Raw genomic sequence first — 15,979 nt, 5'->3', positions numbered from 1 at the left:
CGTCTTGAGACGATTTGACTGTAATTGACGCTATATAAATAAAATTGAATTGAATTGAATTAATAAAACAGTTGAAACTTCTTCCATGAATCCGTGAATTCATGACATGGTGTCAGAAGTTGCTCTTTCGCCCTGAGGACAAGACTGAAGCAACGAAATGGCTAAGTTTCAAGCTTCTGAACATTTGACTTCACCCAGCCTTCGGCATGGCCGATCTGGAGACAACGTTTTTACCGCTTTCGGATAGCAACAAAGCTGGACCAGGAAGACGGTGATGTACAGGTTAATACGCTGTTATATGCTATGGGCAAAGAGTCAGAACCTATATTTAGCACATTCACGTTTTCGGAGGATGTCGAGCACTACTATGACAAAGTGATGAGAAAGTTTGAGGAACATTTTGTGGCCAGGAGGAATACAATACACGAACGTGCCTGTTTCCACAGACGCTCACAGCTCCAAGGGGAGAGTGTTAAGGCTTTTGTTCGAGAGCTTTATAAGCTAGCAGAGCACTGTGATTTCGGGACAACCAAAAACAAACAGATACATGATCGCATTGTGATTGGGATTACAGATGGAGATGTGTCGCAAAAGCTACAACTCGAACCGGACCTGACGTTGGAGAAAGCAGTCAGCATTGCAAGACAGTCTGAGCTTATTAAAACACAAAATGCCAGAGCAACAAACGTTGACGTAAGCGCCGTTACTGCTCACAAGTTCAAGCAGCCCAGACAGTATGACAAGAGGTATGCAAAAACAAATGAACAATTCAAAAATGTGACACAACAAGCAAAGAAAGTGTGCACAAGATGTGGGAGGCAACATAATTACAATGTATGTCCAGCTACAGGTAAACGCTGCCGCAAATGTAATAAGATGGGTCATTTTGAAGCAATGTGTAAAACTAAGAGTGTAAATGCACTTAAAGCTACAGACTGTGACAGTGATGAAGGCAGTGCATGGTTTCTAGGGACTGTCACTGAATGTGATGAAGACAAATGGCATGAAGACCTACAAATTAATGGTACAAATGTTACCTTCAGGATTGATACTGGCGCAGATGTAACAGTGATTCCAGAGGAAACATATTCAAAGCTACGGCAGCGTCCTCTCCTGGTGAATACAAATTCAACCTTCAACAGCCCAGGTGGGAAGCTTGTGTGCAAAGGCAAGTTTATGACACACTGTGTGAGGTAAGGAGAGACTTTCCCTTTTGGATTTACATAATGTCAGGCCCATTCACAACAAACCTGCTAGGACGGAAACTGCAATCAAAATGGGACTAGTGCGCAGAGTAAATGGACTAGAGTCGTTTGATGATGTTTTTGGTGACATTGGACTTTTAAAGTGTGATCCAGTCAAAATAGAGCTGAGGCCGGACACAGAGCCATACAGCATTGTGACACCACAGCGCATTCCATTTCCAATCCTACCTCAAGTAGAGGAGGAACTGAAGCAAATGCAATCTCTTGGCATCATAGAGGAACTGAAGGAAGCCACAGACTGGTGTGCTCCTATGGTGCCAGTGATCAAAAAGAACAAGAAACCACGGATCTGTGTCGATCTTACCAGACTGAATAAAGCTGTGAAAAGAGAAAAGTTCATCCGGCCCACACTGGAGGACATTGCACCAAAACTGTCAGGCACAACGGTCTTCTCCACAATGGATGCTTCAAGTGGGTTTTGGCAGATCCCGCTTGACGAGAGCAGCAGGAAACTTAAAACCTTATCATTACGCCGGTGGGCCGCTTCTGTTTCCGCCAACTTCCCTTTGGCATAACATCTGCTCGGGAAATATTTCAGCAGAAATTGAGCTCGCTCCTGAGAGACCACGCAGGAACAGTGGTGGTGATGGATGACATCCTGGTTTATGGCAAAGACATGAAAGACCATGACCAGAACCTGCAAGCTGTGATGCAGACAATAAAAACTTCAGGATTGAAACTAAACAAGGACAAATGTCAGTTCAGGAAGTCAGAGATTCGCTACTTTGGACACATTATCGGGAAGGGTGGCATTAAACCAGACAATGAGAAAGTCAGAGTCATCGCGGGTCTTCCCAGCCCAACAAACATTACTGAGCTACGACAGAGAATCAGAATGATAAACTATTTGGGAAAATTCCTACCGGATCTCTCCACAGTCATGCACCCAATAAACAGTCTATTGAGGAGTGACACTGCATGGACATGGGGCGAAGCGCAAGAAGAAGCCTTCAAAAAGGTAAAAGGCATGTTCACTTCAGCTCTGGTACTAGCATATTACGACATGACAAAGCCAACTGTTGTAAGCGCAGATGCCAGCAGTTATGGCCTAGGAGGCGCACTCTACCAAAGGCACAGCGAAGGGCTCCGACCAGTCGCCTTTTGTTCGAGGACACTAACAGAGACTGAACGCAGGTACTCCCAGATAGAAAAGGAATGCCTTGCCAGTGTGTGGGCATGTGAACGCTTTGGGAGGTATCTACAAGGTATGGACAGGTTCGTGCTTGAGACCGACCACAAGCCTCTGGTTCCGCTCATTAACACCTATGACCTGGACAAAGCACCCGTTAGGTGTCAGAGGTTATTGATGCGTTTAATGAAGTTCAATGCAGAAGCTGTGCATGTACCGGGAAAACAACTCATCGTGGCTGACACCCTGTCTTGAAAAACCCCCTGCAGGACTGTAATGTGTCAGAAACAGAGCATGAGGCTGAAACTTATGTCCAAGGAGTGATTGAAGCCAAACCAATCACCAAAGATAGACTTAATGCAATAAGAGACGCCATAAGCAACGACAACATTCTTCAAACAGTAATTCATTACACAAGCAATGGCTGGCCTTCAGATTTGTCTCACCTGCCACACAACTTGCTTAACTATCACACAGCTAGAGCTCACTTATCTGAAGTTGACAATCTCCTTCTGTATGATGACCGCATAGTTGTTCCCCTTTCTATGCAAAAGATTGTGTTGTCGCAAATACACACAGGTCATCAGGGACTTACTAAGGGCCGCAAAAGGGCAAACGTGTCAGTGTGGTGGCCAGGTGTCAGGAAAGACATCGCTGAGCTAGTAAACTCATGTGACTTTTGCATCAAGAACAAACCCACTCAAAGAAAAGAGCCACTGATCATCACCCCACTGCCACTAGGAGCTTGGCAGAAGATAGCTGCAGATTTATTTGAACTGGATGGTAAACAGTATTTAGTAGCAACAGACTATTACTCGAGATTTCTCATTTACCTACCACAGGCAGCAACCAAGTCATCTCAAGTCTGAAGTGTGTGTTCGCCAGATGGGGAATTCCATTCGAACTGGTGACAGATAATGGTAAACAGTTCACTTCGGCAGAGTTTCACAAGTTCAGTGAGGAATACAGTTTTGAGCACACGACATCAAGTCCTCACTACCCTCAAGCTAATGGCGCAGCAGAGAGGAGTGTGGCTATATCAAAGAGAATTCTTCACCATCCTGATCCACAGCTCGCAATGTTGAGCTACAGAGCCACACCAATCACTGCCACAGGCCAAAGCCCTGCTCAACTGATGATTGGACGTGAAATCAGAACGACTGTACCTGTGTTGCCACAGCAGCTACGCCCAACTGTGGTTGAACGCCAGGCGGTGCGGTTACAGGACCAACACACTAAAGCTGCCTACCGCTACTTCTACAAACGGCGTCATTCGGCCAGACCCCTGTCTACATTTCAACCTGGACAGAGCGTCACGGTAAAACTGGACGGCGAGAAGGGCTGGAAGACCCCAGCAAAAGTTATCGCCAAAGCCACCGAGCCAAGGTTCTATCTCATCCAACCAACCAAGGGACTGTTGCCCGCAGGAACAGGACGCATTTGCAGGACGTGCCTGAGCCAGCAACTCAAAGTGCTGGACAAGAGAGCAGTAATGACTGTGACTTTGCAATTCCAAGTGACACAGATACCACTCACACTAGAGCTAGCACACCTGTTTCCTGTGTTCCAAATATTCAACCGAGTTCAGTTACCTCTCCTAAAAGAACCCTAGCTGGGAGAACTGTTAAACCACCCACCAGGTTTAAGAACTATGTTTAAGAGTAAAATGTCCTTCTAAGGCTCTTGCATTGTTATAGTACTTCATTTCATATTTTGAGTTTAAGGATAAAAGTAACTATTTGTTAAGGTTAACCAATGTTCTAAATAGAGTTTGATGAAAGTTATTATACAGCTAAAAAGGTAAAGCATGAAATTATAATAAGTTTCGTAAACGTGTGAAATAGCTATAAAAGAGAACTAAGTATAAATGTTAAACTGCTAATTGGAAATAACTGAAGAGGGGAGATGTGATGTGATGTATATAATGTATTTCATAGTAAGCACCACTAGAGGGAGCTGTTGGTCTTCATATCGATTGACACTGCCAGTTTACGTCTACAGTTATGCTTTATGCTGACGTAATACTGCTGTTGCCATGAAGTCCTGGATCTGCTGTTATTTCCTGGCAAAACTTGTTAATAAAACAGTTAAAACTCCTTCCATGAATCCGTGAATTCTCCCTACACTTTTGATCCATCCTCTGAGATGTTCCTTTTGTCTTACCTTCTGTATTCACCTACAGTCCCCTCTCTACCCTCTGATCCATCCTCTGACATCCCTATAAATGTGAACTCTCCAAATGTTCTGGGTCAGTTTACCTTCTCAGACTCATGCTCTGTGTTGGTCAGCCCACTGTATGCCAGAATACCAACAAACACCCCACTGCAGCAGACTTTGAAGGACGAAGAGCGAAATTTCTTCAGCAAGTACCCAGCAGGTCATAGATGAGATTTAGAACAGAGTTACTTTTCACCCTACAGCTAAATAAGGAAAGTATGGTTATGACAAGGTAAAACCAACCATGGATGAGATTATTTCAGACTGTAAAACAAATACTGTGCACATGTGATGAATACATCTGTAAAGTCCATGCCACACACTAGCATACTGTCCCACATGCACTAATTGGAGTTTAATACGTTCTTCATGTTTTGTTTTGCATCTATTATTTTATTCTTATAGTTGTTGTAGGATTTGCACCTTGTAGGTAGAAGCAATGATTCAAAAGATGTGAGAAGAAAAGCATTTTGTAGTTGAGTTCTGTAGTTTTCCATCCCATTGTGCAGTATACAGTATGCGGTTTCTGCACATTCCTGCTACTTTCTGCACATTTATGCTACTTTCTGCACATTTCTACTTTCTGCATATTCCTGCTACTTTCTGCATATTCCTGCTACTTTCTGCATATTCCTGCTACTTTCTGCACATTCCTGCCACTTTCTTAGAACATAGAAGTACTGTCTCTTGCTAAACAAATAATGCTTACACCTGTGCAGCACCTTCAGCAGCAAATACAGTGATGATAAACCTCTACTTTAGTAAAGGCAGTAGTTATAACATGTGTCATGTAGTAAAAACGAGTGGTGTCCACTGATTCAATCCAGTCGTTCTGTCCTCTAAAGAGGTAAAACTCAGACATTCACAAAGTGTGTGATGCAGGACAGGTTGTTTCTTCACGTAAAACAGATTTTTGGTTGAAAGTGAGCTGCTCTATCTTAGAGGCTCAGTGGAGGCGGCTCATTTTGGGCCCTGAGGACGAGACGAGCGTTCAGAATGTAAAGACATCATGAGGGTTTAATGTGAGCGGATTGATTGATGTTGATATTGGGATCTGATTGATGATGTTTCAATGATTCCACCACAGAAAATTCAGAGTTCTAGGAGTCAGTGAAAACTCCAGACTGCCATGACTTTACCAGTGGATGCAAACTTTTGCTCACAACTGTCTGTTTATTGGCAGCACAGCAGTCCATGGTAACATCAGTGGAAGACAATATTTGTGTTTGTGTTCTGTAGTTTCATTATTTTCAACAGAACGTTGGTTTCATCGTTGACGCACAGATTGCAAATGATTCTGTCTCTTTATGTCTTCTTGGTTTATATTGAGCTGTGAGCAGTGGCGTAGCACCAGATTCTGGGCCCTGTACACTCTTCATGTCAGCGGGCCCCTATCGATGCCAGTGCATGAAGCGTACAAGCAAAAAAAAAAAAAAGATTTATAAATAAACAAGCATAAATAGGGTTTTAAGCTACAATCAGATCAGATTATATTGAGAATGGTTCTTTAATTCACCACCTGAATTGATGCATTTAGCCTACTTGTGCTCAGATACTTATAAACATTAGGCTACATCTGGTTTGTGTACTAATGTTTTAATCCATTACATTACACTCAAATTTTGATTTAAAAACATTTATTCTTGAACATGAATCAAATAAGATACTGTTCAGAAAAATATTAAGTTTCAATGTGAATAAAAAAAATTGTGACAGGCCTTTGTAAAAAGCAGAAACCAATGTCATCTTATCAATAGAGCCTGCCATAGTACAGTAGTGAGAACAGAAGGCATGGGATGCAGAACAGAGCCTTTGTGCTGTCACTGTGAATCAGCCAGTCCCTCCTAATCTTCTCACGCCCATTGGCCGACTTAACATATTGAAGATAGCTAGGAAATGCTTTGCCTTCCTTGTCTTTGGGTGCCACTTTGGTCAGGTCTACACTTTCACCAGCCAGTCTGCAAACTATGGTCTCTCTCTGCTGAGCAGTTACCTTCTCTGGCCATAGTCCTGGGTCCTCTGACAACAACTCATCTGCATTTCCCTCACTTGGCCCTTCCTTTTCTCTCTCTCCAGCCTCCTCGATACTCTCAAACACATCTACAAGCATGAAACATACATGACTGATGTTAGCCTCAGCCTGATTATAGTAATAACACATCCTATTTGATAATAGCACTGGCTGCTGCTTGTTTCAGTTAAAACTGCAAGGGATGCACAATAATTTTGTTTTTAAACCGATACTGATAACCAATAACTTTCTGCTACAAAGGCCAATACCGATAACATACCTGGAGATAAGAAAGACTAGTGAGGACCTAAGATATATCATGACATCAATACTATACACAAAACTATAAACGGTTTTGACTTTAAATGAAGATATTCTATTAGCAAGCCTTTCAAACATTAGCTAAACGATATCAAACAAAACTGTTTGATATCTCAAAGGAACATCTATTTAGATTTAGTGCATTACTTATTGATATAAACATAAAGGCCTCTAGAACTGATGCAAATATTTTGCATCAGGATTTAAATACAAAGTGGAAAAAGTGCATTCCAGTTTAAAAAAACAACTTTAAAATGATTTTTGCTTGGCTGGTTCCACACATATGAATAACTTTTCACTGAAGTCAATGAGGTTCAGTTGTTGTTTTTTTTAGTCTTACTTATTTAACACTTTTGGTAAACAACTCGCATTTAGGCAGCAATTCTACAAGTCAGCAGCTCTCTCTCTCTCCCTTGCGAACCAACATACCAACGTGGACGGAGGGGCGCTTGAATACTTGAACGATCTCACCTTGTCTTTGCTCATCCCTATGCACTATCTCTGCCTCATCTTCAGGGCTGCCCACTGCTGCTCCAGCCGCTCCAGCTGCGCCAGCGCCACTGTTTGTTTCTGAAACTGGTTAATGTTGACAGCTAACGTTAGCTGGCCCGTAATCGTCTCTACTTGTAGCAAGCAGCGTGGTTGGCAAACTAAGCTAAAGATTTAACGTTAGCATACAAACATCAGCAGCAGCTGTCTGGAGTGGACGTAACGTTAACTTTAATTGGATGCAGTTACGTAACAAGCAAACTCTGTTCACCTTTCGGAAAGAAAATAGTCATGAGTTGCTTCCCGACATTTTGCCTTTTTTCCTTTTCTTCACATTCCTTCCTTTTCTCATACCCTGATTTCTGCTTTTTGGGCAGCATGATGACCTCACGTCATTCAGTCTGGGCTCACTGATACTCTTGTCGCCGGCGCTGTCTATCGGCGGACTAAACCATTTTGCGCCTCCAAGAGGGGGCCCCAGGATGTCCAATATGTTGATGTTATCAATATATTTTAAATAAATGATGGCACCAATTAATTAGAGGGCCCAATTCCTTCCAAATAAAAACATCACCAAAAAAAAAAAAATCAGGATTTTCATGGGCCCTCTCCCTACTCGGGCCCTGGGTAGTCAGGTCCCTTTTTCCCCCCACTACTACGCCCATGGCTGTGAGAGAAATTCCAGAGTAAAGTGCTCTACAAATAATTTGATTAATTCCATGAAAAATCACATAAATCCTGTTCATGAGCTCGCTATCATTAGTCTTTGTTTAATTCTTTTCATTAAAATTCTGTTTTTCTTCTTTCATTTTCTACGTGGTTAAAACTGTTTGCTGTGTTGATATAAAATATGAAAACCACATTTCAAACTTTTCCCCTCAAAGCAGGACCATTTGTCACACAGGAAAACACAGTGATGCATAAAAATACAGCTTTTAGATGTTCATGATTTATCATTTTGGCCTTTTTTAGCTTTTTCTTTAGGGTTGATATGTAAAGGGATACTTCAACGGATTGTATCATAGAAGACAGGGAAACTCTGCATAAATGACAGTAAATTGTCTGTGGCAGCGCTCTCTCTCCTCACAGGTGTGTGGCTCCCTGATGACTTCCAGGTGTAGACGATTCATGATCAGCAGGTGGAAGCCAGCAAGCCAACCACTGCAGCCTCATTTAAAGGTGGCTTCATCTTCATCCCACAGTGAGTTCTGTGAGTTGAATAGTCTGAGCTGTTTAGTCTTTCAGTAATTCTGTTTTTGTGTGTTTTAGTGCTGACTTCTGCCTGCTGTTGGTGACCTGGATCCTCTGGTTCTTCCGTCTACTACCTGGATTCCATGGACCAGGATTCTTACATCTTCTCCCACCTGTCTTCTACAGCTGCCAGCTCTCAGGAAAGTGCCCCTCCATCCTGGCCTGCTTCCTCTCTGTCTGACCCCCAGGACACCAAGTACCATCATGGAGTCACCTGAACCCTGGAGAGAAAGGATTCCTAATCCTCCTGTTGAAGAGAAGCTGGCTCTGCTCTGTATGGACGCTGCCCCGCCTTGATGTCAGTCAGGTTTTCCAGCCCAGCAACACCAGAAGTGATTTTGTGATGTTTCCTGTTAAGACCTTAGAGGTAGCCTGTCTATAGTTGGGTTTTGGATTTAGTTCTGAGCTGTTTTCAGTGTTACTTGAGGCTAGGTTTAGTTTCGGTTAGTTCTTCCCCGTTTAGTTGTTTTCCATCCATCCATTCTCTGTCCACCGCTTTATCCTCTCTTGGGTCAGGGGGGGTGCTGGAGTCTATCCCAGCTGACTCTGGTGAAGGCAGGGGACACCCTGGACAGGTCACCAGTCTGTCACAGGGCTACATATACAGACACACAATCACACTCACATTCACACCTACGGACAATTTAGAGTAACCAATTAACCTCAGCATGTTTTTGGACTGTGGGAGGAAGCCGGAGTACCCGGAGAAAACCCACGCATGCACAGGGAGAACATGCAAACTCCATGCAGAAAGATCCCAGGCCGGGATTTGAACCGGGGATCTTCTTGCTGCAAGGTGAAAGTTGTAACCACTACTCCACTGTGCAGCCCGAGTTGTCTTCCTGCCTTGGTAATGCCAATAGTGGATCAACGGTTCCTTCAGCTGTCATTAGTCCTCCCTGCCACTAGTGGTCAGAGTTCACTTTATGTGACTTCAGTATTTCTGTTTCCTTAGTTCAGTTTCTGTTTGTAGTCCAGCTGTGTTTATTCCCTGTTGCTGTAATAAAATAAGCTTTTTCAAACTACTTGTGATCTACTCTCTCATTTCCTGCTTCTGAGCCTCCAGCACCCGCCGTAACAATTGTTCTAAAATTCTCATTCAAACCTTCATTCTGCTCCTAAAACCACTTAAACATTTTAAACAAATACCTAAAATGTTCTCATGTCAGTAATGAAATATGGATTCTTAGGCAAGTTATTTGTCTTTAATGTTTAACAGGTATCCTGTTGGCAAAATATTTTTTCAGTTACTAACTGTAAACTGACAACAAAAACTTAAACTATCTGTGAACAACATTTGCTCTTATATGATGAAACTGTGTTTGATCTAAAAGTGTAGAAAATGGAAAAAGCTCTGAGATGAATCTGGACTGGAGGACAGTCCTACAGACTGAACATGGAACCTGAAAACTGAGACAAAGGACAGACCTGGTGGACAACAGATGTAACATACATCCATCCACACCCAGCAGGGAGTGATGCTTCCTGGAAACCCACAATGACCTCACTATGAGGGTTTGCTGAGGGGGGGGAGGGGATCTTACCAACTAAAAGTGGTGATTTTTTTTTTTTTTTTTTTTCCCCTCACAGATGTTTCCCCCCTTTGTGCAGGTCAGAAAAATAAAAATATTCAGTTTTTCTCACTGGATAAGACCCTAAACTCCATCCACTGCACACATTTCTCTAAAACAGGACTCTGCTGTCTAAACCTTGAACACTATTCATGGTTTGAACAAAGTTTCCAAAACTCCTTTGCCTAAAGACTGAACATGTTTTCTCATTTAAACACACTTTTTCACTCAGCACACATTTTTCAAAGAGTGAACACCAGGAAGCAGAACTGGGACACTGTTCAACACTGCTGTTACCATGGAGACACAACAGGTCAAAACTGAAAACACTTTATCCACATGGATGATTCAGGTCATCACATTTCACAATCACTACCTTTACTCCTTTATTATCTTTATAAGTGGAGTTACAAGGAGCTTTAACATCATTAAAGTCTACAGAACATTAAAAACAATCAAAGAAGACAAACATCAGAAAGACTCAAATATTCCTCATCTTCCCGTCTGTGTAGGAGGCTTTAAAGCTTTTGGTCCTGAGACCCTGATGGAGCTTTTTAACAGTCAGGAGGAGATCAAACAGTGAAAACATTTCTATTTTCTGATCAACTGATTACATGAGAGTTAAAACAAGCTGTGGTTTATAATCATTAGTTTCCTCCATCTTCATGGTAAATGTCCAGCTGCTGCTCTGTCTGTCTGCTCAGCCTGATGTCTTTCATTTCATCTATTCTTTCCCAGCTGATCTCATTTTATCCCACACAGACTGCACTGCTCCTTTGTTTCCTTCTTTCTGTTTTCTTTTCATCTCCTCCAGCATATGGACCTTCTCTGTGTCTCCTTTCTCCTTCATCTTCTCAATCAGGAAGTCCAGCTGGACGGAGGTGGAACCTGAATGAACTTTCAGAGCGATCTGGTTCAGTTTGACAACATGTTGGTAGGCCTCCTCCAGGAACCGAGTTTTATCTGCTTCCAGCTTATTGATTTCTTTTTTCAGATCTTCCAAAAGACTCGACTTCTTCTGACCTTCTGCCTGATAATTCTCTTCATATTTCCGTTTCATGTCTTCCAGAGTCTTCTTCACTTTTCTTGTTATGTTCTCATATATCTTGTCTTCTTTCACATGATCTGATTTATGACACTTCCTGGTACATACAGTACAGTTTCCTTTTTTCATGACCTCACAGTGTCCAGGTGTGGCAGCCACTGTACATGGATAGTGACAGTTCTCTTTACAGACATTACAGGTGAGAGCTCCGTTATAACCTCCAAACCACCGCCACCCACCTTCAACTGTTTTTTTATCTTTGTAGATCTCGTCAACTTCCACAATGAACTCCTCAGGCTTCTTCTTCATCTCTTCATGTTTCTTCAGACCTTCTTCAACCTGTATGATTTCTGTCTGTTTTCCTTCAATAAACTTGATTCTCTCTTCCAGGTTTTTGATGCAGGCTGTCAGTCTGACTCGTTCATTCAACACTTCAACTGTTGTATTCAGCTTCTGTGCTCCAGTTTTTTCCAGGAAGGTCATGAACTGTTTCATTCCTCTATCTGTTACTCTCCATGCATGCTCTAACCCGAATTCTTCTTCCTCTGTTCTTTCTTCATGCTGACAGTTATTAAACAGGAAGTAAACAGGCTGATTGTTCTCATTTCTGGCACATTTGATCTCTGAAGCTTCAAGAGCCTGAAGAACATTTTTAGGATTTCTTCCATCTGAGTGTGTGATGAGAGCTACGATGTTTTCCTCGATGTTTTTTCCAAACGGAGACATCATTGAATCAAAGATGTACTTCAGTCGATCACTCAGTCGATTTATGCTGGACTTCATCACCAGACCCACTGCATTAACTTCATGAACTCCATCATCTGATTGAAACCAGACCAACAACTTTTGAGGGACGAGGAGGTCACGTTTATTTCCTCTGGTGTCTCCAAATCCAGGAGTATCGATGATGGTCAGAGAGTAGGGCAGAGTTTCATCTTCAAAACCACAAACCTGGTATACGATCACATCTGATGTCTGACTTTCTGTCTGACTTTTCTTCTCCTCCTCTACGATCTGAAACCAGACCTCATCCTCCATCTTCACTCCCATGGTGTGGTTGACCAGAGCATTGATCAGAGTAGATTTTCCTGTTCCTGTTTCTCCTACAAGTAAGATGGTTTTATTTATCTTGTTCACATTTCTTTCTCCAACAGTCAGTTTTGTCAGAGTTCCAAAGGTCTCTTTCTTTGGTTTCAGCTGGTAGATAGAAGGAGATCCTGAACGTAGCAGAAGACTTTTGGAGATGATGTCCTTGTATTTAGATGAGACGTTGCTGAACCTGCAGAGAAAAGTAGAGAACCTGTTCAATACTCATATAAAGTTCTATGTACAAAGTTTTATTGTTCTGTAGTTCTATCATTACCATTTACATCTTTACTATCTGAGTTCCAGAATCTTTAATGATCCAGTCAGAACCTCACTCACTTCCTCTGGTCTCTTCTGGGTTTTTCTGTCTAATCATCAGCAGCCTTCTGCTCAGTCATGTCTGATTTACTGAAACTTTTATGATCATAAACTATGGATGTTTAAAATCATATCAGTGAAATTTTAGATTATTTTTTGAAAATCTTTCCTTCGATCCACTGTCTGCAGGTTTTTTCTTGACAATTTATTTCACAATAAAATTTGAGTCTGAACACAAATATTTGAGGAATTATGAAAGAATTAAAACTCAGAAATTTTCTGTTATTTCTGATAACATCATTGATTTAGAATCAGTAGCATTAATGACATTGGACCCTGAAAGTTATCAAGTATTTCATATTAAAAGTATTTTGTATATTTAGTTTTGTGACCACCCTAGTGAGGATAAAGTGGTGTATAGAGAATGGATGGATGGATGGAGTTTTGTGACCTGCAGCTACAAGTGGTTTTGAAAATATTACTAGCTACCTTCTGCATTATACACACTACCAGTCAAATTTGGACACACTTTCTCACTGATTTGAATGAGAAACTGTGTCCAAACTTTTTTTTTATCTTCAGTAGTTCCTCAGATAGTGTCATTCAAACAGTCTCAAATGTTAATGTGAGAAAACCCTGTTGACAGTGGGTCGACAGGTATCTATCTATCTATCTATCTATCTATCTATCTATCTATCTATCTATCTGTCTGTCTGTCTGTCTGTCTGTCTGTCTGTCTGTCTGTCTGTCTGTCTGTCTGTCTGTCTGTCTGTCTGTCTGTCTGTCTGTCTATCTATCTATCTATCTATCTGTCTGTCTGTCTGTCTGTCTGTCTGTCTGTCTGTCTGTCTGTCTGTCTGTCTGTCTGTCTGTCTGTCTGTCTGTCTGTCTGTCTGTCTGTCTGTCTAGTTTTTCTTGTGAGTTCTAGGTCCACTTTCCAGTTCATTTTACTCTGAACCACGTCGGTTCAGTTCAACAACTGCATGACTGCTGATGTTACACCAAGCTGTCTGTCCATGTTGTGATGCATTTTACCATCACTGTGACCAACTTCCTAAGGTACTTTAACTCCTTTGGTTGAGGCAGAACCTCCTTTCCAACCCAGAGGGAGCTGTCCACTGGTTGGAGATGCTGAGTCTGAGGGCAGTTGCTTCACATTTGGCTGTAACCTGCTCCAATGCCATTGAAAGTTCTGGTCCATGCTGAGATCCTCAAACCAGACTCCCTCTTCACCCCAGCTGGCCTTGAGATCCTGTCCATGAACTCCACAAACAAGATCACTCTCACTTTGGCTGGACAGGGACTGCATGGCTCAAAACAATGAGCCTGATACCCTATAATCCTTCCATACCTCCAACAGGGACCGTCCAGGGACACAGTAAATCTACAAAACACATGTGGACTGATTTGCTGAACTCCCATGACCTCCTCAGTAGGTCCATCCATCCATCTATCCATCCATCCTCTATACACCGCTTTATCCTCACTAGGGTCATGGGGGGTGCTGGAATCTATCCCAGCTGACTCGGGTGAAGGCAGGGGACACCCTGGACAGGTCACCAGTCTGTCACAGGGCTACATATACAGACACACAATCACACTCACATTCACACCTACGGACAATTTAGAGTAACCAATTAACCTCAGCATGTTTTTGGACTGTGGGAGGAAGCCGGAGTACCCGGAGAAAACCCACGCATGCACAGGGAGAACATGCAAACTCCATTATATATACATGGAAAATATTCCAGTAAAATACACTACACCACTTTCGGGCGCTGGGAGACGGCTGCCTGTTGCAGCAGCTCCTACTCAACTTTCTCCTTTTTGTGTATTTTTTCCCCTCTATTGTTATTATTTTTATTTATTTTTTGGACTCATCTGATTTTAATCCCGCAACGTTTTAGTTGTGGTACTTCTGGTGGAATTTCGTTGATCACAGCGGAACTTTTCTTTGAATACAATGCTTACATACACACGCGAGGAACTTCTGCAGCACCGTAATGGAGTCGGTTGCCCCTCTGCACACGTACCTGATGAGATCTGGAGGGCTACGCGCAGAGGGAAGAAAGCCGGCTCCAAAGTCAGAGAGAGGATCGAGAGGAACAGGAGATTTAAACCTTTTCTCCCATCGATCATTATGGGGAACGTGAGGTCACTCGCCAACAAAACCGACGAGCTGACGGCACTAGTGAACAGCCAGCAGGTGTACAAGGAGAGCAGCCTGCTTATCTTCACAGAGACATGGCTGCAGGGGACAACGCCAGACAGTGTGATCGACCTGGCCGGATTCACGCTGGTCAGAGCGGACCAGGGGACACAGAGCGGTAAGAGGAGAGGTGGGGGACTTGCTGTCTATGTGAACTCCAAATGGTATTGTCCCGGACATGTGACTGTGAAGGAGAGTGTCTGCACCCCTGATGTGGAACTTTTAGCGGTGGGATTACGTCCGTATTACCTACCACGGGAGTTTTCACACACCATCGCTGTGGCTGTTTACATCCCGCCGTCAGCTGCAGCGGCCGGCACCTGTGACGTCATCCATGCTGTGATCGCGGGACTCCAAACCCAACACCCCAGCGCCCTCATACTGATCAGTGGGGACTTCAATCATGTCTCTCTCTCTCTCCTGTCCTAACAACCTTCACACAATACGTGGACTGTGCTACGAGAGGGAATAAAATCCTGGGCTGTGTCCGAAATGGCATACTAACGTACTACATACTACATTCTCAATGAGTACATACTGTATACTACGTACTATAAGTATGATTAGAATGCCGACCGTTCACACTGTAGTATACTACTACGTTTCCCATAATGCATTTCAAACCTCCGACGACAAAAACCGGAAGTACGGCTATCAAATATCTCGGCTGAATGCCGGCTTTAGGTCGATTTTACGCTAACAAACAGTCGCATAATTAATGTGGTAATTTCAAGCCGGCACTCCTCATGCAGTTATTAGCCAGATTATGCGAATCGTTTCAATTGTAGCTGCAGGCTACTGGAGGTAGCTGCTACTTGTTCTGTATGCAAAGCGAGCTGCTGCAACTAGCTGCTAGCATTCATAGCACGTTGTGAGGCGTCTGACAAATTTTAAACGTTGGTCAGAAAACGCCTATTTCTCAAATCTGTGGGGTGATTAGGATGACTACTTAACCACATAACATAAAATAAAAATCGCCCCAGTCCGGCCACATATCCCGCGGAGGCTTCCATTTCGGTGGGTAGCTTGCAAAGCATTATGGGGCGGTTGAGTATGACTGGTGTGGT

General features: G+C 42.8%; 1 protein-coding gene across 3 annotated transcripts in view; it reads right to left on the bottom strand.

Annotated features, from left to right (window-relative positions):
- Nucleotides 1-15,979, bottom strand: part of LOC110946179 (septin-5-like) — a 200,908-nt gene that overhangs the window by 100,232 nt on the left and 84,697 nt on the right. Inside the window, exon 4 of one of the 3 annotated variants that reach the window (XM_051938410.1) lies at nt 10,631-11,142. The exons of 1 other annotated variant lie outside the window; for it this stretch is intronic. In XM_051938410.1, coding sequence (XP_051794370.1) covers nt 10,979-11,142 — 164 coding nt within the window. In that variant the 3' untranslated portion in view covers nt 10,631-10,978. Of the gene's footprint in view, nt 1-10,630; nt 12,579-15,979 lie in introns of all 3 variants that reach the window. One more of the 3 variants, XM_051938409.1, reaches the window with a different exon arrangement.

Source organism: Acanthochromis polyacanthus, chromosome 18 (genome assembly GCF_021347895.1).
Source record: "Acanthochromis polyacanthus isolate Apoly-LR-REF ecotype Palm Island chromosome 18, KAUST_Apoly_ChrSc, whole genome shotgun sequence".
NCBI lineage: Eukaryota > Metazoa > Chordata > Actinopteri > Pomacentridae > Acanthochromis > Acanthochromis polyacanthus.
The sequence above is the reverse complement of the archived record's forward strand: the minus strand, read 5'-3'. Positions and strand labels throughout refer to the sequence as shown.